At 45.6% G+C, this 27,747-nt stretch overlaps 1 protein-coding gene across 2 annotated transcripts in view; it reads right to left on the reverse strand.

Moving 5' to 3' along the window:
• Positions 1-19,223, reverse strand: part of LOC132772563 (tyrosine-protein phosphatase non-receptor type substrate 1-like) — a 54,085-nt gene extending 34,862 nt beyond the window's left edge. For both annotated transcript variants that reach the window (XM_067467067.1, XM_060771467.2), the window contains exon 1: positions 18,937-19,223. In XM_067467067.1, coding sequence (XP_067323168.1) covers positions 18,937-19,006 — 70 coding nt within the window. In that variant the 5' untranslated portion in view covers positions 19,007-19,223. The remainder of the gene's footprint in view (positions 1-18,936) is intronic.
• Between the last annotated feature and the right edge of the window lie 8,524 nt (positions 19,224-27,747).

The raw sequence follows: 27,747 nt of genomic DNA on the forward strand, positions 1-27,747 counted from the left end.
AAGTCAACAATGTGTTCAACACTGACAAATGCAAGATACTACACTTTGGCAGGAAAAACGAAATGCAAAGATACAGAATGGGGGATGCCTGGCTCGAGAGCAGTACGTGTGGAAAAGATTTTGGAGTCCTCGTGGACAACAAGTTAAACATGAGCCAGGAATGTGATGTGGCAGCAAAAAGAGCCAATGGGATTTTGGCCTGCATCAATAGGAGCCTAGTGTCTAGGTCCAGGGAAGTAATGCTACCCCTCTATTCTGCTGGTTAGACCACACCTGGAATATTGTGTCCAATTCTGGGCACCACAATTCAAGAGAGATGTTGACAAGCTGGAAAGTGTCCACCAGAGGAGGGTGACTAAAATGATCAAGGGTCTGGAGAACAAGCCCTATGAGGAGCGGATTAAGGAGCTGGGCATGTTTAGCCTGAAGAAGAGAAGGCTGAGAGGAGATATGATAGCCATGTATAAATATGTGAGAGGAAGCCATAGGGAGGAGGGAGCAAGCTTGTTTTCTGCTTCCTTGGAGACTAGGACGCGGAACAATGGCTTCAAACTACAAGAGAGGAGATTCCATCTGAACATGAGGAAGGACTTCCTGACTGTGAGAGCCGTTCAGCAGTGGAACTCTCTGCCCCGGAGTGTGGTGGAGGCTCCTTCTTTGGAAGCTTTTAAACAGAGGCTGGATGGCCATCTGTCATGGGTGATTTGAATGCAATATTCCTGCTTCTTGGCAGAATGGGGTTGGACTGGATGGCCCATGAGGTCTCTTCCAACTCTTTGATTCTATGATTCTATGATTCTAAGTCATTAATAAATATCCTAAACAGGACCAGGACCAGGACGAAACCCTGCTTATGGCACTCTGCTCCTCTCTTCTTTCCAGGATGAAGAGGAAGCATTGCAGGGCTTCCTTTGGGTTTATTCACTTAACCAATTACAGATCCACCTAACAATAAATTAAAACATTAATTAACTTTCAGTGCAATAACATACATAGAATTGGGAGAAGGGGAGGAAGAGGGTCACTTGGACTGAAAATAAACTTCAGTTGGGAAAATTGGGAAGGCAAAAGTGTTTGGAAGCAAATAAGAGGGAAGAAAGAGAGTGCCGAATTGGGAATAAATGCACCAAAGTCCCTGTTTCAATCCCAAAGTGAGAATTGTGGGAGATGATTTCCAAAACACCTGGAGGGCTCAAGTTAATCTGTGCTTGATCTATACCCATTGCCCCTTTTCTTTCTATGCCCCTTAAAAAGAAACCTTAAAGCAGTGGTTCTCAACTTGTGGGTCATGATCCCTTAGGGGGTTAAACAACCCTTTCACAGGGATCACTTAAGACCATCGGAAAAAGCATATTTCCGATGGTCTTAGGAACTGAGACACCTTTTTCTCACCCCCTTCACTTCCCAGAGGCCTCTTCTTCTCCAGAGTGAGGTGGTGACATCACTCAGCCCTGTCCCCTCCACCCCCTCCACCATATTAGGAGGAAGAGGCAGGAGCAACAGAGATGAGATTTGCTTTGGAGCCAAGGGGAAAGAGGGAGGAGGAGGAGGAGGTGAGAAGGTAGAAAGTGAGGGAGGGGGTCTAGAGAGGGGGAGTCTGGGGGTAAGATAGGGCTTAGTGAGGGGTGGAGTGTCCACTCCATGGCCAAATCCCAGGGAGAAAGAAAAGTAACAATGAAAATACATTCTGCATAGCAGAGATTTACATTACAATTTATAACAGTAGCAAAATTACAGATATGAAATGGCAACAAAATAATTTTATGGCTGGGGATCACCACAACACAAGGAACTGTGTTGTGGTGATATTGACAAGCTGGAATGTGTCCAGAGGAGGGCGACTAAAATAATCAAGGGTCTGGAGAACAAGCCCTATGAGGAGCGGCTTAGGGAACTGGGCATGTTTAGCCTGAAGAAGAGAAGGCTGAAAGGAGATATGATAGCCATGTATAAATATGTGAGAGGAAGCCACAGGGAGGAGGAGGGAGCAAGCTTGTTTTCTGCTTCCCTGGAGACTAGGATGCGGAACAATGGCTTCAAACTACAAGAGAGGAGATTCCATCTGAACATGAGGAAGAACTTCCTGACTGTGAGAGCCGTTCAGCAGTGGAACTCTCTGCCCCGGAGTGTGGTGGAGGCTCCTTCTTTGGAAGCTTTTAAGCAGAGGCTGGATGGCCATCTGTCAGGGGTGATTTGAATGCAATATTCCTGCTTCTTGGCAGGGGGTTGGACTGGATGGCCCATGAGGTCTCTTCCAACTCTTTGATGCTATGATTCTATGACTGTATTAAAGGGTTGCGGCATTAGGAAGGTTAAGAACCAGTGCCCTAAAGGAATGAAGTCTTCTTTACGAAAACAGTTGATTTTTCTTATGCTTAACTTTCATTGTTAAGAACTAATTGGGATGGAATTAGTGAGGATACCTTAGTCCAGCTGGCTTTATCTTTATCTTGACATGCCAATGTTGGTTTGAAACTTTCTGAGACATTTTCAACAACGTATTTGGTTGTTATTATTTATTATTTCGGTTACTTCTACCCCGCCCTTCTCACCCCGGAGGGGACCCAGGGCGGCTTACAAAGGCACAATTCGATGCCGGCATCACATAACAGTAGTATAAAACAATGTAGCAGCAATTAACAGTTAACCAACAGTTCATGCATTACAACAATAAAACTAATAAAACCAATAAAACCAATACAAACTAATTACTCCTCATTAACGGTCAGCGTTCGCCATCTCATAGTCCAATTCCCAATTCCACTTTGTCAGTCCTGTCAGTCCTAGTCATTTGGTTGTCCTTATCTAGTTGTCAGATTGCCCAAAGGCCTGGTCCCACAACCACGTCTTTACTTTCCTCCTGAAGGAGAGGAGGGATGTTGATTACCTAATTTCCCCCGGGAGTGAGTTCCACAGGTGAGGGGCCACCACTGAGAAGGCCCTGCTCCTCGTCCCCACCAACCTCACTTGTGATAGTGGTGGGATCGAGATGATCTCAGATCATCCCCAGATGATCTCAAACTCCGGGGTGGGACATAGAGGGAGATGCGTTCGGACAGATATGCTGGACCGGAACCGTTTAGGGTTTTGTAGGTCAAAACCAGCACCTTGAATTGTGCTCAGAACTGAACTGGCAGCCAGTGGAGCTGACACAACAGAGGGTGGTGTGCTCCCTGTATGACACTCCGATGAGTAATCTGGCTGCCGCTCGCTGGACCAGTTGAAGTTTCCGAACAGTCTTCAAGGGCAACCCCACGTAGAGTGCGTTGCAGTAGTCTATTCGGGCTGTAACAAGAGCGTGGACCACCGTGGCCAGATCAGACTTCCCAAGGTACAGGCGCAACTGGTGCACAAGTTTTAATTGTGCAAAAGCTCTCCCGGCCACCGCTGAGACCTGGGGTTCCAGGCCTCCTATAGTTGGGTGCAACTTTACCTTTTTATACATTCATCTTCTGTCTGTAGTTTCAAACTATATTTCTGCACTGTTTTGTTTACATGGCCATCATTTTTACACAATTCTACACACGTTTTCTGCAACCTTTACAGCCAAGATCTCTCTTATCTTGATTAAATCAATCCTTAAATTGCACACGGGCAAACCGATTGAGATCTTTGTCTTCCTTAAGTAGCATCTCTCTTGATTTAAACTCCTAGCTGTCTTGTTCAAAATGTAAAAGGTCATCATAAAACAACCAGCTCCAATTTGTACCCATTCTTTCCTGAAAAAGACATCTTGTGATGAAGTAGCTAATATTATCTTAGAAAAAAAGTCTCTGTTTGTATTTATACTAGTCAAATGTGGGCTAGGCAAAACTACAGCTAGCTGGATCTGTAATTGGTTAAACAAAGGGTGCTTCTCCCCAATGAGAGCATCTGCTTGTCCAGTTTTGTTGGATTCGTTTCAATTGGTTCAGCTTGAGGATGTGGACAGGATCCTTGGAGAGGTGCGACCCACCACATGCATCCTAGACCCCTGCCCTTCCTGGCTGATCAAGGAAGCCAGAGGGGGTTTGGCAGGGTGGGTGAAGGTGATGGTTAATGCCTCCTTACAGGAAGGAAAATTTCCAGCGAGCTTAAAACAAGCTATTATAAAACCGCTGTTGAAGAAACCATCACTGGATCCCACCCAATTCGACAACTATCGGCCAGTTTCCAATCTCCCCTATTTGGGCAAGGTCATGGAACGTGTGGTGGCAACACAACTCCAGGGGTTTCTGGTAGACACTGATTATCTAGATCCGGCACAGTCTGGTTTTAGGCCGGGACATGGAACTGAGACAGCCTTGGTCGCCTTGGTAAATGATCTGCGCAGGGAACTAGACAGGGGGAGTGTGTCCCTGTTGGTTCTGCTGGACCTCTCAGCGGCCTTCGATACCGTTGATCACGGTATCCTTCTGGGGTGCCTCATGGACATGGGGCTCGGAGGCATTGCTCTGCGGTGGCTTCGATCCTTCCTTGAGGGACCGACCCAGAAGGTGTCTTTGGGTGACACCTGTTCGGCTCCGCAACCGTTGTTGTGTGGAGTCCCACAGGGCTCAATTTTGTCCCCAATGTTATTTAACATCTACATGAAGCCGCTGGGAGAGATCATTCGGAGTTTCGGACTAAGATGTTATCTCTACGCAGATGATGTCCAAATCTGTCACTCCTTCTCACCTGTCACCAAGGAGGCTGTCCAGACCTTGAACCGGTGTTTAGCCGCTGTATCGGACTGGATGAGAGCTAACAAATTGAAATTGAATCCAGACAAGACAGAGGTCCTACTGGTCAGTCGCAAGGCCGAACAGGGTATAGGGTTACAGCCTGTGTTAGACGGGGTTACACTCCCCCTGAAGACGCAGGTTCGCAGCTTGGGAGTGATCCTGGACTCATCGCTGAGCCTGGAACCCCAGGTCTCAGCGGTGGCCGGGAGAGCTTTCGCACAATTAAAACTTGTGCGCCAGCTGCGCCCGTACCTTGGGAAGTCGGATTTGGCCACGGTGGTCCACGCTCTTGTCACATCCCGGTTGGATTACTGCAATGCACTCTACAAGGGGTTGCCTTTGAAGACTGCTCGGAAACTTCAATTAGTCCAGCAAGAAGCAGCCAGATTGCTCACCGGAGTGGCGTACAGGGAGCATACCACCCCCCTGTTGCGCCAGCTCCACTGGCTGCCGATCCAATTCTGGGCACAATTCAAAGTGCTGGTTTTGACCTATAAAACCCTATACGGTTCCGGCCCAGTGTATTTGTCCGAACGGATCTCCCGCTACATCCCACCTCGAAGCCTAAGATCTTCTGGGGAGGCACTGCTCTCGACCCCGCCACTCTCACAAGTGAGGTTGGCGGGGACGAGGAGCAGGGCCTTCTCAGTGGTGGCCCCCCACCTGTGGAACTCACTCCCCGGGGAGATTAGATCGGCGACCTCCCTCCTGGCATTCAGGAAACAACTGAAGACCTGGGTCTGGGACCAAGCCTTTGGACACACTGGCAGCTAAATTAAGGATCTGACGACAGACAACGACAAATGGAATGGAATGGTTATATGGACTCTGAACCCGAGCATGAGATTGTTTTAATATTTTATTATGTACTGATGTTTTAACTTTAACTGTTGAATTGTTTTGTTGTATTTGTATTATTGTCAATTGATTTAGGCATTTAATTCTGCCTCCTCTGTAAGCTGCCCTGAGTCCCCCTCGGGGTGAGAAGGGCGGGGTATAAGTAAGTGAAATAAATAAATAAATAAATAAATAAATGGTTCCTCTTCATCCTGGAAAGAAGAGGTGAGTGGAATGGCATAAGCAGGGTTCTGTCCTGGGCCCGGTTCTGTTCAACATCTTTATTAATGACCTAGATGAAGGGTTAGAAGGCAGGATCATCAAGTTTTCAGATGACACAAAATTGGGAGGGATAGCCAGTACTCCAGAAGACAGGAGCAAAATTCAAGACAATTTAACAGATTAGAGGGATGATGGACCAAAACTAACAAAATTATTAATTAATTCATTCATTCATTTAGAGTTTGTATAACCCGGTCTTCTCAACCTCAGAGGAGGGACTCAGGCCGGCTAACAACATGAGATTCAATACAATAAGAAAGCATTATAAATCATCAATATAAAATACATTAAAATACAATTCATACAATTCATACAAGTTACAGCAAAAATCAGTTTGTCAGAATGAATCACAAATTCATCGCTATCCACCAGAAAGGTCAGCAGTTATTGACTCCATCATCACTTTGCAAATGCATTATTCCAAAGCCATGTCTTTACCAGCTGTCCAAACGTCAAGAGGGAAGAGGCAGATCTAATCTCCATCGGGAGGGAGTTCCAAAGCCGAGGGGCCACCACCGAGAAGGCCTTGTCCCTCGTCCCCACCAAATGTGATTGCGAAGGCGGTGGGACCGAGACCAGGGCCCCTCCAGAAGATCTTAACAACCTTGATGGTTCATAGGGGAGAATCCGTTCGGACAGGTAAATAGGGCCAGCGCCGTTTAGAGATTTATAGGTCAACACCAGCACTTTGAATTTTGCTCAGAAGCTGATTGGCAGCCAGGGGAGCTGGCGCAACAGAGGAGTAGTATGCTCCCTGTACCCCGCTCCTGTTAGTAATCTGGCTGCCGCTCGTTGTACTAGTTGTAGCTTCCGGGCAGTCTTCAGAGACAACCCCATGTAGAGAGCATAGTCTATACGGGATGTAACCAGAGCATGTACCACTGTGGCCAAGTCAGACTTCCCAAGGTACGGGCGCAGCTGGCGCACAAATGAAGTTCAACAGGGACAAATGCAAATACTCCCCTTAAAAAATAAAATGCAAAGATACAGAATGGGAGATGATGCCTGGCTCGACAGCAGGACGTGTGAAAAAGATCTTGGGGTCCTCGTGGGGAGGAAGGGAACATGAGCCAACAATGTCATGGGGCAGCTTTAAAAAACAGTCAGATTTTGGCCTGCATCAATAGGAGTCTAGTGTCTAGGTCCAGGGAAGTCCAGGGGAGTCCATTCTGCCTTGGTCAGACCACACCTGGAACCACACTGTGTCCAATTCTGGGCAACACAATTGAAGGAAGATGTTGACAAGCTAGAAGGTGTCCAGAGGAAGGCAAATAAAATGATTAAGGGTCTGGAGAACAAGCGCTATGAGGAGCAGCTTAAAGAGCTTGGCATGTTTAGTCTGAAGAAAAAACGACTGAGAGGAGACATGATGAGGGCCATAGATCAAGATGTGAGGGGAAGTCACAGGAAGGAAGGAAGGAAGGAAGGAAGGAAGGAAGGAAGGAAGGAAGGAAGGAAGGAAGGAAGGAAGGAAGGAAGGAAGGAAGGAGGAAGGAGTCCCCGGTGGTGCAGTGGGTTAAACCCCTGTGCCAGCAGGACTGAAGACCGACAGGTCATAGGTTTGAATCCATGGAGAGGCGGATGACCTCCCTCTATCAGCTCCAGTTCCTCATGCAGGGACATGAGAGAAGCCTCCCATAAGGATGGTAAAACATCAAACCATCCGGGCGTCCCCTGGGCAACATCCTTGCAGACGATCAATTCTCTCATACCAGAAGTGACTTGCAGTTTCTCTAGTCGCTCCTGACATGAGTAAAAAAAAAACAGAAAGGAGGGAACAGGCTTGTTTCTGCGCCACCAGGAGCTCTTGTAATAGGCAGCAAGAGCACCTAAATCAGCACCATAAAAGTGAGGCTCAACAGCAGGTGAAGACATCTAGCTAATGTTAAACATGAGCCAACAATGTGATGGGCAGCAAAAAAAAAAGCCAATGGGATTTTGGCCTGCATCAATAAGAGTATAGTGTCTAGATCCAGGGAAGTCATACTCACCCTCTATTCTGCTTTGGTTAGACCACACCTGGAATATTGTGTCCAATTCTGGGCACCACAATTCAAGAGAGAGATTGAATGTGTCCAGAGGAGGGTGACTAAAATGATCAAGAGTCTGGAGAGCAAGCCCTATGAGGAGTGGCTTAAAGAGCTGGGCATGTTTAGTCTAAGAAGAGAAGACTGAGAGGAGACATGATAGTCATGTATAAACATATGAGAAGAAGTCATAGGGAAAAGGGAGCAAACTTGTTTTCTGCTGCCCTGGAGACTAGGACGCAGAACAATGGTTTCAAATTACAAGAAAGGAGATGCCACCTGAACATGAGGAAGAACTTCCTGAGAGCTGTTCAGCAGTGGAACTCTCTGCCCCAGAGTGTGGTAGAGGCTCCTTCTTTGGAAGCTTTTAAACAGAAGCTGGATGGCCATCTGTCGGGGATGTTTTGAATGCAATTTTCCTGCTTCTTGGCAGGGGGTTGGACTGGATGGCCCATGAGGTCTCTTCCAACTCTATGATTCTATTATTCTAATGTGTTGCCATGACTTATTGCTGGAGGCCCTGGAATTGTGTGCTAGTTGGGTCTTCAAGTCTTATTCAGGAAAGTTCTTGATATATTATTCTTCTCTGGTGCCGTTCTCACTACATTATATGTGTCCTTTTGAACACCTCCAGGTATTCATTAGATGTGAGAAGAATCCTGTGTTGGAGATATCCCCCATAAGCAGCCTTGGGGCAGAGACCAGGAACTTGCAAAGTTAAATGTTGGATGTCTGAGACTTTTACGCCACGCGGGGATGAAGCCTGTTCTTTTCCTTGAGCTATTGTCTGGCTCTTCTGACAGTTCAAAAGAATGGTGTGTTCGGATGTGTGTTTTTATGATTCGGCAACATACTTCTTTTTTTTCCTATGGTCTCCCTTTGTCTTCTATTGCATGACGGGAGATTTAGTTGAAGCGAAAACTAACCCAAAAGGATGTCTCGAGTCAAACGTACAACCACAGAGGAATCAAAACCTCAATTTGTTTCCACCACTCACTTCTCACAACACAACTCCCTTTCATGTCTTTTTCATGTCCAGATATGTTTCATGCACAAATAGATTCCAGCGTAAGATGATAAAAAGAGCCTTATTGGATAGCACCAAAGACCTGTCTTTTGGTCCATAAGTGAGAGGCCAGGAGTTGAATCAGAGCCATTCATTCATGTTTCTAGCAACTGGCACATGGGGCATGCCACCCTATCTTCATGTATAGGCCTAAAGATTTTGTTTAAAACCTAGGTTGACTTATGCAGAGGTCAATGTAAATAATGTACCGTAACTCTTACAAAAAATGAACCATCTCCTTCTCTGAGTAGAGTTGTGAAAGGCAGGAGATTTCTCCATTCCTGGAGTATCTAGAAGGTCCACTAGTCCTTTTTGTTCTCTCTGTCATGGCACTGCTCCTTCCTCTCTGGAGAATTGCAGTTGGAACAGAGGAAGTCTTCCCTTGCCTGCTTCCTTCCCTCTTCAATGATTTCTAGGGATGGAGAGAGAAATGCAAAGCTATGCATAATGTCATGTATCATGTTCTGCAATTGTTGGTTGGTGGTGGTAGGCCTAGCAGTTGGTGATGGAAGTATTAATATAAGTCTTACTTCTAAAGGGTTGAGTAATCTGTAAGTAAGAGTTTGTGGGTGAAAGCAATTAAGGGTGGAGGTATGCAAGAGATAGGTTGCAACTGGGTGTTTCTGGATATAATGAGCTAACCTTGGGAGAAAAGTATTTGTCTTATTTTGGTGGTAGATGCTGCTGGTTTTCCCCCAGGTTTGTGGATTTTTGGTACCTTGACCTGTCTCTTTAAGCCTTGGAACCCTGGAAACTTGAATCTTTGGACTGGCTTTTGACTACGGTATAGACTCTTGATCTCTGGACTTTGTTTATTGGACTCTTGGTGTTTCACTGCTGGACCGGACCTTTTGACGATGGTATTCTCTTCAACCTGCAACAGGGTTTGCTGTCAGTTTTGTTTTATATTCTGTGGCTGAGTGCTATCTTTATGTTTTATGTTTTGGACTATTAAAACAGCCAGAAGGTAAGTGCTGCTTTAATTAAATTGTTTAACACAAACTGGGAGTTTGTTTGGTTTATCTCTACCTGAATAAGGCAGAGCCCAGGCACATGCATAGAGGTTCACTTCCCATATGCGATGCAGGATTTCGCCCCAAATCTTAGAGCTCTCCAATGCCTTCCTTTCTTTCTATTTATTATCCCAGCCCTTTGCCTCCTGCCCTCCAACACAGTTATAGCCAGCCCTCTATATAAGCAGGTTTCACTTTTGCAGACTTGATTATTTATGGGTTTGCTTAATACAGTGTTTCTCAACCTTCCTAATGCTGCAACCTCTTAAAACAGTTCCTCATGTTATGGTCACTCCCAACCATAACATTATTTTCGTTGCTACTTCACAACTGTGATTTTGTTCCTGTTATGAATCGTAACGTAAATATCTGATATGCAGGATGTATTTTCATTCAATGGACCAAGTTTGGTACAAACACCCAATATGCACAAATTTGAATACTGGTGGGGTTGGGGGAGGATTTATTTTGTCATTTTGGAGTTGTAGTTGCTGGGATTTATAGTTCACCCACAATCAAAGAGAATTCTGAACTCCACCAACGATGGAATTGAACCAAACTTGGCACACACAACTCCCATGACCAATGGAAAGTTTGGTGGGCATTGACCTTAAACTTTGGAGTTATAGTTCACCTACACCCAGAGAGCACTGTGGGCTCAAACAATGATAGATCTGGACCAAACTTGGCACTAATACATAATATGCCCCAATGTAAACAATAGTGGTGTTTGGGGAAAATACACTTTAACATTTGGGAGTTGTTATTGCTGGAATTTATAGTTCACCTACAATCAAAGAGCATTCTCAACCCAACCAATGTTAGAATTGGGCCAAGCTTCCCACACAGAACCTCAATGACCAACAGAAAATTCTGTGTTTTCTGATTTTCTTTGGTGACCCCTCTGACACCTCCTAGTGACCCCCCCCCCCCCACCCAAGGATGCTGACCCCCAGGTTGAAAAACGCTATCTTAATATGTTCTTTCTGGAATCCACATGGCCTGTTTCCAAATCTGACATCACCCAGCCTATATCTGTGCATTTCATTTTTTCTGCTTAGGCATATTTACATGTCACTCTGTTGAAGTTCATTTTTGCTAGTTTTGGCTCAGTGCTCTAACATGTGAAGGTGCTTTTGGATCCTGACTCCTCTCTTCTTGGATATTAGCGCTCCTTCCCAATTTGGAGTCATCTACAGATTTGAGAAGCATGTCTTCTATTCCGTTGTCCAAATCATTGCTAAAGTTGTTGAATAGCACTGGGCCCAGGACAAAACCTTGTGTCACCCCACTAGTTGCTTTGCTCTGTTGTTGTTGTTCATTCGTTCAGTTGTCTCCGACTCTTCGTGACCTCATGGACCAGCCCACGCCAGAGCTCCCTGTCGGCCGTCACCACCCCCAGCTCCTTCAAGGTCAGTCCAGTCACTTCAAGGATGCCATCCATCTATCTTGCCCTTGGTCGGCCCCTCTTCCTTTTACCTTCTACTTTCCCCAGCATCATTGTCTTCTCTAGGCTTTGCTGTCTCCTCATGATGTGGCCAAAGGACTTCAACTTTGTCTCTAGTATCCTTCCCTCCAATGAGCAGTCAGGCTTTATTTCCTGGAGGATGGACTGGTTGGATCTTCTCGTAGTCCAAGGTTTAAGATAGAAAGGAAAAGAAGGAAGAATCATAGAATCATAGAGTTGGAAGAGATCTCTTGGGCCATCCAGTCCAATCCCCTGCCAAGAAGCAGGAAAATTGCATTCAAAGCTCTCCCGACAGATGGCCATCCAGTCTCTTTTTAAAAGCTTCCAAAGAGGGAGCCTCCACCACACTCCAGGGCAGAGAGTTCCACTGCTGAACAGCTCTCGCAGTCAGGAAGTTTAGATGGAATCTCCGTTCCTGTACTTTGAAGCCATTGTTCCGCATCCTAGACTCCAGGGCAGCAGAAAACAAACCTGCTCCCTCCTTTCTATGACTTCCTCTCACATATTTATGCATGACCCTCATCATCAAATCACCCCTGACAGATGGCCATCCAGCCTCTGTTTAAAAGCTTCCAAAGAAGGAGCTTCCACCACACTCCAGGGCAGAGAGTTCCACTGCTGAATGGCTCTCACAGTCAGGAAGTTCTTCCTCATGTTCAGATGGAATCTCCTCTCTTGTAGTTTGAAGCCATTGTTCCATTGTGTCCTAGTCTCCAGGGCAGCAGAAAACAAGCCTGCTCCCTCCTCTCTATGACTTCCTCTGACATATTTATACATGACCCTCATCATGTCTCAGTCTTCTCTTCTTCAGGCTAAACATGTCCAGCTCTTTAAGCCGCTTCTCACAGGGCTTGTTCTCCAGGCCCTTGATCATTTGAGTCGCCCTCCTCTGGACACATTCAATATCTCTCTTCAATTGTGGTGCCCAGAATTGGCAGGTGTGGTCTGACCAAGGCAGAATAGAGGAGGTAGCATGACTTCCCTGGACCTAGATATTGATGCAGGCCAAAATCCCATTGGCTTTTTTTGCCGCCGCATCACATTGTTGGCTCAACAAGAAGCAAAGTGCTTTATGTTTGGGGATTTTTCTCTGTCCCAGTTCTATGTCTCCAGGATTTCATTCCTCCTTCCCTTTCTCTCTCTGTCTCTCTGAAGAATTGCAAGGGGCATAAGAAGCAGTTCCTACAGCTTTCTCACTTCAGCCTTCCTATTCCCAAGGGTGCAGATTGCCGGGAGAAAATGCAAGTTCTGCATGTGTGAAGCATTACCCTCCTTGCCTGGGATTCTGGATTCTGGCTCCAAACCTCCCACCTCTGAGCAGCCAGTTTCTCCCTCGCCTTCCGCCTCTGCACTCACAGACTTTGTTCCTGCCTGCACTACCGCACAGTTACACCTACACAATTCACCAAATGGGAATCTAGGCTTCCTAAGTATTTTATCTGCTTCTTGTTTTTGAGCATGGAGTGTTCCCGCTCTGAGCAAGGCATCTTCTTTTCCCACGTCTTCTGCTACTCCTCTGTGTGTTGCTTCTTCCTCCTCGGAAGAAAGAAGGGGGCGGCGCACGTGTCGGAGCTGGTGCTGTTCTCTATGCATCAAACAAGGAACTTTGGCCTCCTTTAAAGGATGATGAAAATGACTTGCAAATTGGTTGCATACTTCTCTGCCTATCGCAAGTTGTTAGTAAGCGCACCGAGCATGCGAGGGGAACATATGTGGGAGAGGGAAACGCAAGGCAGACAGTGATGGATTATTACAGATGCTTAACCTCGCGACCCATAACCATGCGCATTAATGAGCATTAATCATGTGCACTTTCAAAAAACTCTAGATCAGGGTGGGCCACCCGGGTGTATTGATTTGAGTACATTTGCACTGTAGGATGAATGCAATTTGACTCCACTTTAACTGAGCCCCTGAGCTGCTGAGCTGCTGAACTTGCTGACCAAAAAGTTGGCGGTTCGAATCCGGGGAGCAGGGTGAGCTCCCGCTGTTAGCTCCAGCCTCTGCCAACTTAGTTTGAAAACATGCAAATGTGAGTGGATCACTGGGTACTGTCTTGGCAGGAAAGTAACAGCGTTCCATGCAGTCATGCCAGCCACATGATCTTGGAGGCATCTATGGACAACACCGGCTCTTCAGCTTAGAAATGGAGATGCTCAATGCTATGCTGACCGAAAAGTTGGTGGTTCGAATCCAGTGAGCTCCCACTGTTAGCCCCAGCTTCTACCAACCTAGCAGTTTGAAAACATGCAAATGTGAGTGGATCACTAGGTACCGTCTTGGCGGGAAAGTAACAGCGTTCCATGCAGTCATGCCAGCCACATGACCTTGGAAGTGTCTATGGACAATGCCAGCTCTGCGGCTTAGAAATGGAGATGAGCACCAACCCCAAGAGTTGGACGCGACTAGACTTAATGTCAGGGATAAACCTTTACTTTAAGTGTCATGCTCAATGCTATGCTGACTGAAAAGTTGGTGGTTCAAACCCAGGGAGCGGGGTGAGCTCCTGCTGTTAGCCCCAGCTTCTGCCAACTTAGTTTGAAAACATGCAAATGTGCGTGGATCAACAGGTACCATCTTGGCGGGAAAGTAACACCATTCCATGCAGTCATACTGGCCACATGACGCTGAAGGTGTCTATGGACAACGCCGGCTCTTCGTCTTAAAAATGGAGATGAGCACCAACCCCCCAGAGTTGGACATGACTAGACTTAGTGTCAGAGGGGAAACCTTTAGCTTTACCTTAACTGCCGTGCTCAATGCTATGCTGACCGAAAAGTTGGCGGTTCGAATCCAGGGAGCGGGGTGAGCTCCCGCTGTTAGCACCAGCTTCTGCCAACCTAGCAGTTCGAAAACATGCAAATGTGAGTGGATCAATAGGTACCGTCTGGGCAGGAAAGTAACAGCATTCCATACAGTCATACCGGCCACATGACCTTGAAAGTGTCTATGGACAATGCCGGCTCTTCGGCTTAGAAATGGAGATAAGCACCAAACCCAAAGTCGGACACGACTAGATTTAATGTCAGGGAGAAACCTTTACTTTAACTGCCATGCTCAATGCTATGCAATCGTGGGATGTGTAGTTTTGCAAGATCTTTAGCCTTTTCTGCCCAAAAATGCTGGCACATGACCAAACTACAAATCCCAAGATTCGGTAGCATTGAACTATGGCTGCCTATAACTCTGGAGACCAAGATTTTAATCTGCACTCAGATGTGAAACCAGTTTGAACAAGTCACACTCTCTCAGCCTTAGAAGAAAGCAAAGGCAAAGCTGCTCTGGCAAAATATTGATAGGGTCACCATGAGACACAGAAACAACTTGGGAGGCACACAACAAGAACATAATAGACAACTGTGGCAGAACTACACACATGTTTTCTGTCCCTGTGACCCTCAAAGGGTGCAAAAACTGCTAAACAATACTATTGATGAATACATGATGCGGAGACTCAAAGTTTTAACTTAATAACTTAATTATATTCTAATTATTGTAGTAAGAGAGGGTTTTTTTATTGTATTGTGTTTTTTGGATGCCGTACACTGCCTTGAGTTGCGCACTGGGAAAAATGCAGAATATTAAACAAACAAACAAATATAATGTCAAGTTATGAAGTAGCGCATGTGTGCAACCAGCTTTCTCTCTCCAACTTCAATCCCTGCTTACAAGGAAGCCTGCCTGCCTGGCTATAGCTGACATATCATTTAACTCACTTTTTTCTTGTGTCTTTAACAATTAATTGAAGCATTTCCCCAACATTTTCCACCATGGCTTTTGATGTCTCCTACCTCTGTGTATCAGTTGCACAGTCTTTGAATGTGCTAGTTTTCGGAACATAAAAGTGCTAATTTCGAACTGCAGTAGTCTTTAACAACACAAATGTGTCAGTCTTTAAAGTTTGTGGTGTCACAATTTTTTCTTCTTGTTTCCATATTTCACTGATCTCCCACTGAAGTCAGGAGGACTTCAAAACGCTTCACGGTGACTTAATGATGAGTGCTAACAAAGCTTGCAAGATGACTTTTTTGGGCTCCGGGAGTTGCTCGCTGGTGGGAAGGTGATGGAAACATCATCTTCATTGTTCCCCGATTGGCATCTGGTTAGACAGCTATCGCTTGATGCTTGATGTGGTTGCGGGCTGTTAAGGTGGGCTTGTGAACTGTGCAGGTACAGCTGTACCAGAAGCTCCAATTTTGTTTGCTTTGCATTGAATGTTTGTTGTAGTCCTAAGTTTCAGGAACTCTGTAGATAGGTGGCTTCTTTTGGCTGCAATCATAGGGCAAGCCACCTGTCAATTATAGTTAGGTTCCCTGGTCCTACCCCCTTTTTGGGTTTTTGGAGGGAATAGGAGCCTTTTTGGCCAGTCCACGCAGAGAAGCTTTCCATGCAGGACATAATACCAAGAGCTCCTGTAGAAAGCTTCGTCTTCTACGGCTTGGCCAGGGAAATATACAGCCTACAGCTTGGCCAAGATTATACAGCCCACAGCTTGGCCGAGGATCATACAGCCTTACAACTCCTTTACTGAAGGACTTCAGCCAGCCATCACTGAAACCTGAATCCTTTTCCCCTGGAAGTCTACAAAGCTCTGCTTGGTAAGGGTCGCTCGCTGAAGCCAGACGCAGTTGGTACCGGGTGCAGGGGCTCTACGCCAACAGAGGCAAAGACAGACTGCCCAGATTAGAAGTTAAGGATTTCCCCATTAGTTACAGTTATGAAGATAGTGCCTGTTCCCTGTGGACAAGATTGAAATAGCCAATAGACTGTTAAGAAAGCCTTGAAGTCCCTGTTTGTTTTTCATTAATAAAGAACTTGTTGAACCTTTAAGCAATCTAAAGACTCTGTTTTAAGGAAATCCAAAGGCTTTTAATCTGAGGCAGCCCCAGCGTCCCGTTGGGCACACAGAATTTATGTCCTGTCTACAGTCTTATGCACAGGCCCAGCGTGCGACAGCACATGAACCTTGAAATCCTAGCACGCCTTGATGCAGCCTCAATGGCTGGTGAGAGAAGACTGGAAATGCCATCTTCCTTGTGCCCCAGTCGGTTGCTGAAAATACCTCGTCTTATATGACTACTGGATTTGAAGGTGGGCTTATGAAGACTGTGACAATCAGAAGCAGGATCACAGTAGACTGGGCTGTGGCGCAGCTTGCTGATAGCTAGCTGCATTAAATCACTACTGATTTGATTGTAGGTGAACTATAAATCCCAGCAACTGCAACTCCAAAATGACAAGATCAATTTTTTGAGTGAAGGACATACGAGGGATATTTTTTAAGTAAGGTCAGTTTGAACATAAGTACACAACGAAAGTTTATTTCAAAAAAGTAAATTTATTTTCAGAAAGTACATACTTCACTCTATTTTTTGACATAGTTGCCAAGTTTGTTCAAACACTTATCATACCTCTGAACCAATTTTAAAATACCCTCTTCATAAAAACTTGCCGCCTGCTCCGATAACCAAGAGTTCATCATCATCATCATCATTTAATTACTTATTAATCGCCCTCCATCCGAGAATGCTCCAGGCGATTTACAGCTAAACTACAAAAGATAAAATACATACATACAAAAATTAAAAATCAACAGAGATCGAATGCTCTAGTAAAAAGCCAGGTCTTAAATGCGAGAGTAAAAGGCCCTAAGTCACGCATGGCTCTCATGTAGGGCGGCAAGGAATTCCACAAGGCAGGGGCAGAAATAGAAAAAGCCCATCTGCGCTTGGTCCTTTCCAAGTGCACTTCTCTAGGACCCGGTATATAGAGTAAGTCACGTTGTGGTGGTCTTTGCGGCCTCCGATGATGGGAGAAGGAGAGGCGGTCCCTAAGGTACGATGGACCCTGGCCGTAAAGAGTTTTAAAGGTCAGAACTAGCATCTTATACAGGCCACGGTACTCAGTTGGAAGCCAATGTAAATGTTGCAGCACTGGTGTTATTTATTTTGTGTCAAACACATTGCATAAATAAACTAGTATAAAACTGATACAATAGAGGGAAAACAAGTGGCTAAATAATTTTAGACCAAAAACGGGCAACAGCAACTGTTTTGTCTGTAGCTTTGTCTGCAGCACTGGTGTTATATGGCATTTCATGGGCGTTCTTGTGAGTAACCTGGTGCCGCATTCTGAACAATACGAAGCTTACGGGTCATAGACATCGGAAGGCCCACATACATTGCAATAGTCCAGCCTAGACGTGACCGTGGCATGGATGACAGTTGCCAGGGCCTCGTCAGATAGGTAGGGTGCCAGTTGCCTCGCTTGTCGTAGATGGAAAAAGGCCTGTTTGCTGGCAGCAGCGACCTGAGCTTCCATTGTCAGCTGTGAGTCCAGGATGACACCTAAGCTCTTAACAGTGGTCGATGGAGATAGGACGGCACCATCGAAGGTGGGTAATGGAGGAGTCAGACCTGCCGGGTGGCCATGCCAAAGAATCTCAGTCTTCGCTGGGTTCACCATCAGTCTGCTAGCACATAGCCAGTTTGACAGAGCTTCCAGACATAGGGTGAAATTGTCTAGAATTAACATTGCTCCAGGCTCCAGACGCAGAAGGAGTTCACTGTAATCAAAAAAGGGCGAACGTAGTGGTCCTCATCATGGATGTTGTCACGGCCATCTTTGAATTGTCGTACCCACTTACACACTTTGCTTTCACTCATAACAGTATCACAGTACACTTCACAAATCTGTCAATGAATTTCTGCAGCAGGCAGGTTCCTTGCTGACAAAATCCGTATCACTGGGCAAACCTCATATGCGGCGCATGAGTTGATAGTCTTAAACATTTTTAAAGCACAGAACAGAACCGTACAGGTTAGCTACAGAGCGGAAACTGAGCACAGTTGTTCCCGAGGCATGCCGGTACACGACGCACGCGCCCGTTGCAGTATGCGCGCGAACTACTAGTGTCTACAACAAAATGGACCTTACTTAAAAAATACCCCTCGTACATTGGGTAGTTAGGCGTCTTGTGTCCAAATTTGGTGTCAATTCGTCCAGTGGTTTTAGAGTTCTGTTAATCCCACAAATGAACATTACATTTTTTATTTATATAGATATTAATTCTTTGCTTTTTTAAAAAAACCTTGTAACCTTACTCTTTGGATAACCCTCGTAGATGACCTTTGGGGTCTCTTCCAACTCTGTGATCCTATCATTCTAAGATTGCAGTAGTTTGAATGTTGGATGATGCCTTGGATCTCCACTCAGCTATTAAAGCCTTTGGCAAGCCACACTTTCTCAGCGCCAGATGGAAGCAAAGGCAAACCCACTCTGAAAACCCCATGACAGGCTTGCCTAAGGGTCACCAAAAGTCAGAAATGAGTCTATTATTAAATCTTAAGGTAGTGGGGGAAATGGAGCAGTCCTCGTATCCACAACCCCAAATATCAACAGATGGAGAAGGAAGTAGCACAGAATGCCGCATCTTCCAGAAAATTGTGTGATTGTTTATCTGGCTCCTTGACTGTTTTATTGCAAGTCCCACTGATTTAATTTTAAACAGTTCCTCTTGTAATCTCCGCCTCGTACTCACCTGTAGCTCTGTTTGCAAATGGATTCGCCAGCATGAGAAAGAGACCCCAGAGCGAGCCGTTGAGAGTCATTTGAGAGGCCGTTGATGCAGCTCTCAAGCCCCCAAGTCCTGGAGCCCCTTAAAGAGAGGCTGCTCGATTATTGCATCTCTTGATGAGACCCATAAAGCCAGCCAGCTCTATTCTCCAATAGTTCTGTGGAGGGCCTTTCCGTCGCCTTGCCATCCGGGTCCAGCCCAGAAAAAGACAAATGGGAAGTCACAACAGGAAATTGAGGCAAGCCGGATTTTGACATCATTAATTCACTCTCTGCTGTGTTGTTATTATGTGGAAGAGGGGGGAAACGCAACGCCTTATGAGCTAATGAGCATCGATTTCATTTAATGCTCAGTGGAGTTTGTTTAGTATGGCTTTTGGCAACAGGCACAATGCAGAGGAAGGTGTGTGGCAGTGCATAGGAATGTATTGTTGAAGGCTTTCATGGCCAGAATCACTGAGTTGCTGTGAGTTTTTCAGGCTGTATGGACATGTACCAGTAGCATTCTCTCCTGATGTTTCACCTGCATTGGTGGCTAATAGTGTCTTCAGAGGACTGTTGGAACTGAGGCAAGTGGAGTGTATATATATCTGTGGAATGCCCAGGATGGGAGATTACCAGTATTTTGTCGAAGGCTTTCATGGCTGGAATCACTAGGTTCTTGTGGGTTTTTTCGGGCTATAGAGCCATGTTCTAGAGGCATTTCTCCTGACGTTTCGCCTGCATCTATGGCAAGCATCCTCAGAGGTAGTGAGTATTTTTACCAGTATTTACCAGTATTTTTTTTAAAAAAAAACACCAGATTCAAGACAGTTAATAAAGAACACCACTCAGAACTCCAGACAACAAACAACCAAGTGGACAATTTCAACAGAAAGGAAGAAACCATGAAAATGAACAAAATCTGGCTACCAGTATTAAAAAAAACTCAAAAATTGCAACAGCACAACAACACAGAGGAAGCAGGCAGGGACATCTAATTACCTCTCAACAAAGGTTTGCCCCAGGCACAGTCAGGCCATTGTATGCTAATCAAGGTGGTCAGTTGAAACATTCACACCTAGCTCCAGCAGAGAAGAGTCCTTTGTCTCACCCTGGTCATTCCACAGATATATAAACCCATTTTCCTAGTTCCAACAGACCTCACTACCTCTGAGGATGCTTGCCATCAATGCAGGCGAAACGTCAGGAGAGAATGCCTCTAGACCATGGCCATATAGCCCGAAAAAACCTACAACAACCCAGTGATTCCGGCCATGAAAGCCTTCGACAATACAAACAACCAAGTGCCAGTCAACACCTCCCAAACAGATGATGCCTCCAGGCAACAGAGGCCAGGCTACCTCTATGCAGATACCTTCACTGGTTGACTTTGCAGCTTCATGGCTACTCGTGCTATTCAAGCTCGCTAATTGCAACATTCACACTTTCTTTAAACAGACAGGGTTTTTTTCTCCTACTCTGGACATTATTCCACAGATATATATTACGCTTGGTTGATTAAAAAATGGTTCAAAACTCATTTCAGATGTAGGGGATGTTGGTGGTTTGATTCTAAAGTCAATTCGGATTTTCACAGAAAACCTTTTTCAAAACTTTTCAAAACTTCAGAGACTTCCGAATCCTTTCATTAATAGTTTGAAAGTGTTGTTTTCTGTTTCATTGAGTGGTCTTTACTTTGAAAGTAGTTGTTTTACTCCAGAAGTGGGGAAAAGCAAGCAGAGGAAATTCCTTCCTTCTCTGGTTTAAAACTGGCTTCTCTGACTTGAGCCAAGGCCAGGGATCAGAAGTGGGGGAAAGCAAGCGGAGGAAAAGCTTCCTTCTCTGGTTTAAAACTGGCTTCTCTGGCTTTAAAACTGGCTTCTGTGGCTTTTAAACTGGTTTCTCTGGCTTGAGCGGAGGCCAGGAAATTCCTTCCTTCTCTGGTTTAAAACTGGCTTCTCTGGCTTGATCCAAGGCCAGGGACCAGAAGCAGGGAAAAGCAAGCAGAGGAAATTTTTTCCTTCTCTGGTTTAAAACTGGGTTCTCTGGCTTTAAAACTGGCTTCTCTGGCTTGAACCAAGGTCAGGAAATTCCTTCCTTCTCTGGTTTAAAACTAGCTTCTCTGGCTTTTAAATTAGTTTCTCTGGCTTGAGCTGAGGCCAGGAAATTCCTTCCTTCTCTGGTTTAAACCTGGCTTCTCTGGCTTGAGCTGAGGCCAGGGACCAGAAGCGGGGGAAAGCAAATGGAAGAAATTCCTTCCTTCTCTGGGTTTAAAACCGGTTTCTCTGGCTTGAGCCAAGGGCAGGAAATTCCTTCCTTCTCTGGCTTTTAAACTGGCTTCTCTGGCTTGAGCCGAGGCCAGGAAATTCCTTCCTTCTCTGGTTTAAAACTGGCTTCTGGTTTTTTAAAAAAACTTTGATATCTCTTCAAAAAGGTAATTTTAACGAAATTATTACAAGCAATGAGTTATCTGAGCAACTCTATCCATGCCTAATATATATGTACCCCACTTGTCTCACTGAAAACAGAACTTCTGAAGATGCAATTAGCCACAGATGCAGGCAAAACATTAAGAGAATATGCTACCCTCTGTCAGCTCCCTCTGTCAGCTCCAGCTCCCCGTGCAGCGACATGAGAGAAGCCTCCCACAAGGATGGTAAAACTTCCAGGTGTCCCTTGGGCAATGTCCTCTCACACCAGAAGTGACTTGCAGTTTCTCAAGTCGCTCCTGACACACACAAAAAAGAGAGCAGGGCATGGCTGAAGACATTCACCTGCATTACCCAATAGAACCACAAGAGGGAACCCAAATTCTATTTTCCCTCTGGAGTCTGTTTGCTTTGACTATTAGCAAATGTTCTCTTTCTCAATATTGCTCCATCTCCAACCATTTGTATCCCTCTTTTTGAAGTGGATGCATGTGAGTCTACACTCTAGAATTAATGCAGTTTGGCACCACTTTAACTCTGATGGCTCATGTGCAGTGTGGGAAGTTTGCATTTTATAGTTTTAAAACATTTGTTTCAATGTTTACCTGTAGTGGATAATATGTGTAGTCTGGGTATTTTTATATATCTAAAGTGTGCTTGCGTGTATCTTGTTTTGCACCTTCCTTGAATAAAAATTTATTTTAAATATCAAAGCGGACTATGTGATAGTTTAGTAGCATCAAAAAAGCTATAACTGTGCAACGCAGATGCACCTTAAGTCCAATTTAATTATTTCTGGATCATCCCGAAGACGGATATGGAAATGAAGGAGGCTTTCTTAGTCACCTGCAGAGAATTACTGGGATGCGTGATTTGTCAGAGGAAGCAGAAGATGCAAACAAAGAGAGTAATATAATACAAAGCCTCCTGTTTTCTTCTGCAGCTGGAGTGAGGATTGCTCAGAGCAAGGCATGGGCCAACTTGGACCTCTCTCCAGGTGTTTTGGACTCCAACTCCCACCATTCCTAACAACCTCAGGCCCTTTCCTTTTCCCCCTCAGCCGCTTAAGCAGCTAAGGGGGAAAAGTAAAGAGCCTGAGTGTGCTGTCACGCGCTGGGCCTATAGCAGTTGGCTTTTTAGCAGTTGGCTTTTAAACAGGACGTGCTCTTCGTGCCCAGTGGGAAGCCGGGGTGCCTCGACTGAGAGGCCCTAAGGATTTTCCTATACAAAAGTCTTTAGAAGCTTGAAAGGTTTAACAAGGTACTTTATTATTGCTTAAGTCTTCAACAAACAATCAAATACTTCTTAGATCTTCAACAAACTAAACAAATGCTTCTTAACTTGTCTACAAAGGATAGGCACCTTGCTTGGAGAACTATCCGGAGTTTTGGAGTGCGATGTCATCTGTACACTCATTTCCACCTACCACTAAGGAGGCTGTTCAGGTCATGAACCAGTGCTTGGCCGCTGTCTCTGACTGGATGAGGGACAACAGATTGAAACTAAATCCAGACAAGACAGAGGTACTCCTGGTCAGTCGTAAGACCGAACAGGGTACGGGGTTACAGCCAGTGCTGGACGGGGTCACACTCCCCCTGAAAGCTCAGGTACGCAGTCTGGGAGTTCTCCTGGATTCATCGCTGAGCCTGGAACCCCAGGTCTCAGCGGTGGTCAGGGGAGCTTTCGCACAATTAAAACTTGTGCGCCAGCTGCGTCCGTACCTTGGGAGGGCTGACTTGGCCACGGTAGTACACGCTTTGGTTACATCCTACTTAGACTACTGCAACGCTCTCTACGTGGGGTTGCCTTTGAAGACTGCCCGGAAGCTGCAGCAAGTCCAACGCGCGGCAGCCAGATTACTAACCGGGGCTGGATACAGGGAGTACACCACTCCGCTTTTACGCCAGCTCCGCTGGCTGCTAATTAGCTTCCAAGCACAATTCAAAGTGCTGGTGTTGACCTATAAAGCCCTAAACGACTCCGGCCCTGTTTACCTCTCTGAACGTATTCTCCCCTACGAACCATCAAGATTATTAAGATCATCTGGAGAGGCCCTGCTCTCGGTCCCACCGGCCTCGCAAGCGCGCCTGGTGGGGACGAGGAAAAGGGCCTTCTCGGTGGTGGCCCCGCGACTCTGGAACTCTCTCCCTCTGGAGGTCAGAACCGCCCCATCCATCTTAACATTTAGGAAACGGGTGAAGGCGTGGCTGTGGAGTCAGGCCTTCGACGAATGAGATATCACCATAGGACCCTGGATGGAAGTTGATGTAGACCCATCTTAATAGGACGACTGACCACTGTAGTGTTTACATATAGTGTTTTTAAAGTTGTTTTTGTAATCTGTGATATATGATATTTTAATGAGTGTTTGTTTTTATGGCTGGAAACCGGGCTGAGTCCCTCAATGAGGTTGAGAAGCTCGGTATAGAAAACTGTGAAATAAATAAATAAATAAAATATTTAGGTTCTTGTGGGTTTTTTCGGGCTATAGAGCCATGTTCTAGAGGCTCTATACATGAACATGGCTCTATAGCCCAAAAAACCCACAAGAACCTAGTGATTCCAGCCATGAAAGCCTTCGACAATAAAATATTTCTTTCTTTAACAAGGAAAACCCTTTTTGTCCCCGCCCGGGCAATCTGTTTTCTAAACTTTGCTGGTGTGGGCACTACTCCCAGCTCCAAACTGCTTCTTGGGTCCTGAGTAGACCTACCAGCCAAGGCTTTGTAGATTTTCCAGCTGGAGTCCTTTTGGATTTTCTCCACGAATGGTGTGGATCTGTATCTTTAACCTCAACAAGGTTTGTGCTGTAAAACTGTTTTCCTTAGAAGCTTTAGGGCCGTTTCCACCGGATGTTGTGAGAAACGAAGCTTTTCTACACGTGGGGAAAGCTCACGTCCTGTAACTGGGCTTCCAAAAGTGAAAGACTGCCTGAAGTCTTTCTTTTCCCTCCCAGAGCCCTGGGGAAAGGGGCGGAACTAGAGAACATAATGATGATTGATGGGTCATTGGCCCTATAATTGCAGAGCAAGGGAAGCCACCTTATTGCAAAATGCATGGAACCTTGGAATACATGCAAACACTCAAGAAAGAAAATGAAGTAGGAGCTCCTGGTACAGCCGTACCAGCACACTGACGCTGTTGGGAATGGTGGGAGTTGAAGTCCAAAATACCTGGAGGGCCCAAGTTTGCCCATGCCTTGCTCAGATGCAGGAGAGATAAGAGGCATTAAGGCTGCATTAAGCTTTTCAGCAAGGTTGGTTCATCTTCCCCAGCTGCTGTTGGTCTCTCAACTGGGATTCCCTGATGAGTGACTGACATGTAGCGAGATAGTCTTCTCATTGATAGCAGCAGTGACCTGCAGTAATCGTTGCCTTGGGAGGGAAGCGGTGTGTGGCTTCCTGCCATTTGCAAGACATGATGGTTTTCCAAACGAAGAGGCCGGCGGGTGTTTCCACTTTGGTCCTTTTAACACCTTTGCCAATGACATTACATTACCTCCAAGGGCAGTATAACTCACCTTGAGCTTCCTTCTGGCTGTCCCCATGACATTTCTCCATTCCTGGAGAATAAATTGGGTTAACTGGGTCCAGCCCATGTTAAAAACATTCAGGGGATGCTCTAGGATTTATTTATTTACAGCTCTATACAGCTTACTTGTCCGAACGCATCTATCCCTATATCCCACCTCGCAACTTAAGAACATCCGGGGAAGCCCTGCTCTCGCTCCCATCAACAGCACAAATGCGGCTGGCGGGGACGAGGAGCATGGCCTTCTCGGCTGTGGCCCTCTGCCTAAGGAACACACTCCCAAAGGAGGTAAGATCTGCTCCCTCTCTTCTGACCTTTAGAAAAAAATTAAAAACATGGTTCTGGGACAATAGATGTATGCAGCTTTTTAAAGGGACAAGGACTGGAACGACAACTCGACTGATGAGATTGTTTTATGGTTTTAATGACTGTTTTGATACTTGATGATGTATTGTTTTTAATATGATTTATATCTAATGTGTGGTTTTACTATTGTAGTTGTAAGGCATTGAATTTTCCCATTATCTATGTGTCCTTCCTTCCTTCCTTAGGTGATCCCTCGTTGGACGAGTAAGATGGTCTTCCATGATGGGTTTCCTTGTGGATTCATAGGTGGCTGTGGAGCCCTATTCTTGCTCTGCATCTTCTCCCACAGTGAGGGCATTGGTTTCCTGGTGGAAGGCGGTCCCAGTCAGGATTGACTTGACGCGCCTTCCTCCTGGCAGATTTCTCTCTTTCACCCTCCACTCATACCTCCTCAAATTCTGCAGCACTGCTGGTCACAGCTGACCTCCAGCTGGAGCGCTCAAGGGCCAGGGCTTCCCAGTTCTCAGTGTCTATGCCAGAGATTTTAAGGTTGGCTTTGAGACCATCTTTCAATCTCTTTTCCTGTCCACCAACGTTCCGTTTTCCATTCTTAAGTTCAGAGTAGAACAACTGCTTTGGGAGACGGTGGTCAGGCATCCGGACAACGTGACCGGCCCAGCGGAGTTGATGTTGGAGGACCATCACTTCAATGCTAGTGGTCTTTGCTTCTTCCAGCACGCTGATGTTTGTCCACTTGTCTTCCCAAGAGATTTGCAGGATTTTTCAGAGGCAACACTGATGGAATCGTTCCAGGAGTTGCATGTGACGTCTGTAGATAGTCCACGTTTCGCAGGCGTATAGCAGGGTTGGGAGGACAATAGCTTTATAGACAAGCACCTTGGTATCCCTACGGATGTCCCGGTCCTCAAACACTCTCTGCTTCATTGGGGAAAATGCTGCACTTGCAGAGCTCAGGCGGTGTTGAATTTCGGTGTCAATGTTGACTTTGGTGGAGAGGTGGCTGCCAAGGTAGCGGAAATGGTCAACGTTCACACACAGGCTGAATCCCAACAAATGTGACCCACACGTTCTTGTGAAATGCCAATTATGCTTGAAATTTCTCTCTGAGTGATATGACGAACATCCTGAATCAATCTGTCAACCTTTTGCTTGTGAAACTCGGTGGTTGCTGTCACAGGACGTCCAACTCTTTGTTTGTCATGCATGTCAGATGTTCCCACCTCAACATCTTGAAATTTACTCGCCCAATGATGCACAGTACTCACATCAACACAATGGTCAACGTGTTCTAATGTTACACCATTAAGCTGTATCTGTGGCTTTGGGGAGGGGATGGCTGGTGACTGCTGGAACAGCACTTTGGTTTTCTCGATGTTCAATGACAGGCCAAGCTTCGTGTATGCTTCTGCGAAGGTGTTTAGAGTGGCTTGTAGATCTTCTGAATGCGCACAGATGACATTGTCATCAGCATACTGGAGTTCTATAACAGATGTTGTTGTAAACTTGTTTTCGTGTCGAGCTTCCCGTTCCATACTACCAAAGTACTGAAAGAAATGGAAGAAACAAAGGAAACGGGGGAAACAAATTCTGTGCACAACTCTAATATGTATTGGCTCAAAACAGCTCCTTCAAGTCAGCTTGCCAGATTGAAAACAAGATAGTTCACTCTGTGTAGAAGCAGGTCTAGGTGAATAACTCATGGTTTTAGAAAATGAGGAGACAGCAAAGCCTAGAGAAGACAATTATGCTGGGGAAAGTGGAAGGCAAAAGGAAGAGGGGCCGACCAAGGGCAAGATGGATGGATGGCATCATTGAAGTGACTGGACTGTCCTTGAAGGAGCTGGGGGTGGTGATGGCCGACAGGGAGCTCTGGCGTGGGCTGGTCCATGAGGTCACGAAGAGTCGGAGACGACTGAACGAATGAACAACAACAACAATGCGTATATCGTAAATGAATATTCTGCTAATATTTGAGTCTTCCGTTCCCAAGACATCTCATTATGTACATATATGCAAATACAAATCTTGCTATATCCATCTTTTCCCCAAATCAACATTAATTGTTAGGAAGCTGGTGAAGGAAGGGCAGACCAACATAAACTTTCAGTATTGAGTTGCAGGCATGTTTCCACAATGGAGACTGAGCCACTTCCCACAGGGCTTGGCTTCCAGACCTTTGATTATTTTGAAATAAATTTTGCCAATAAAATGCTAGCACAGGGTCAACTGTAATTCATAGTAACACAAGATCATCAACAGCCTGTCCTTTTTAGTTATAAGAGGGTTGAATAAAAAGTAATGTCTCCACCTTTGTTACTTGGGTTTGGATGGAAATATTTTAATAAATCAAACGCAGAAATAATCCTTAGAATGTGCTCTTTAACTACCACTATTCACTTTTCCCAGTTTACCTGTCTGAACGGATTCTCCCCTATGAACCATCAAGGTTGTTAAGATCTTCTGGAGGGGCCCTGCTCTCGGTCCCACCACCCTCGCAATCGCGTCTG

Source organism: Anolis sagrei, chromosome 4 (genome assembly GCF_037176765.1).
Source record: "Anolis sagrei isolate rAnoSag1 chromosome 4, rAnoSag1.mat, whole genome shotgun sequence".
NCBI classification, from domain to species: domain Eukaryota; kingdom Metazoa; phylum Chordata; class Lepidosauria; order Squamata; family Dactyloidae; genus Anolis; species Anolis sagrei.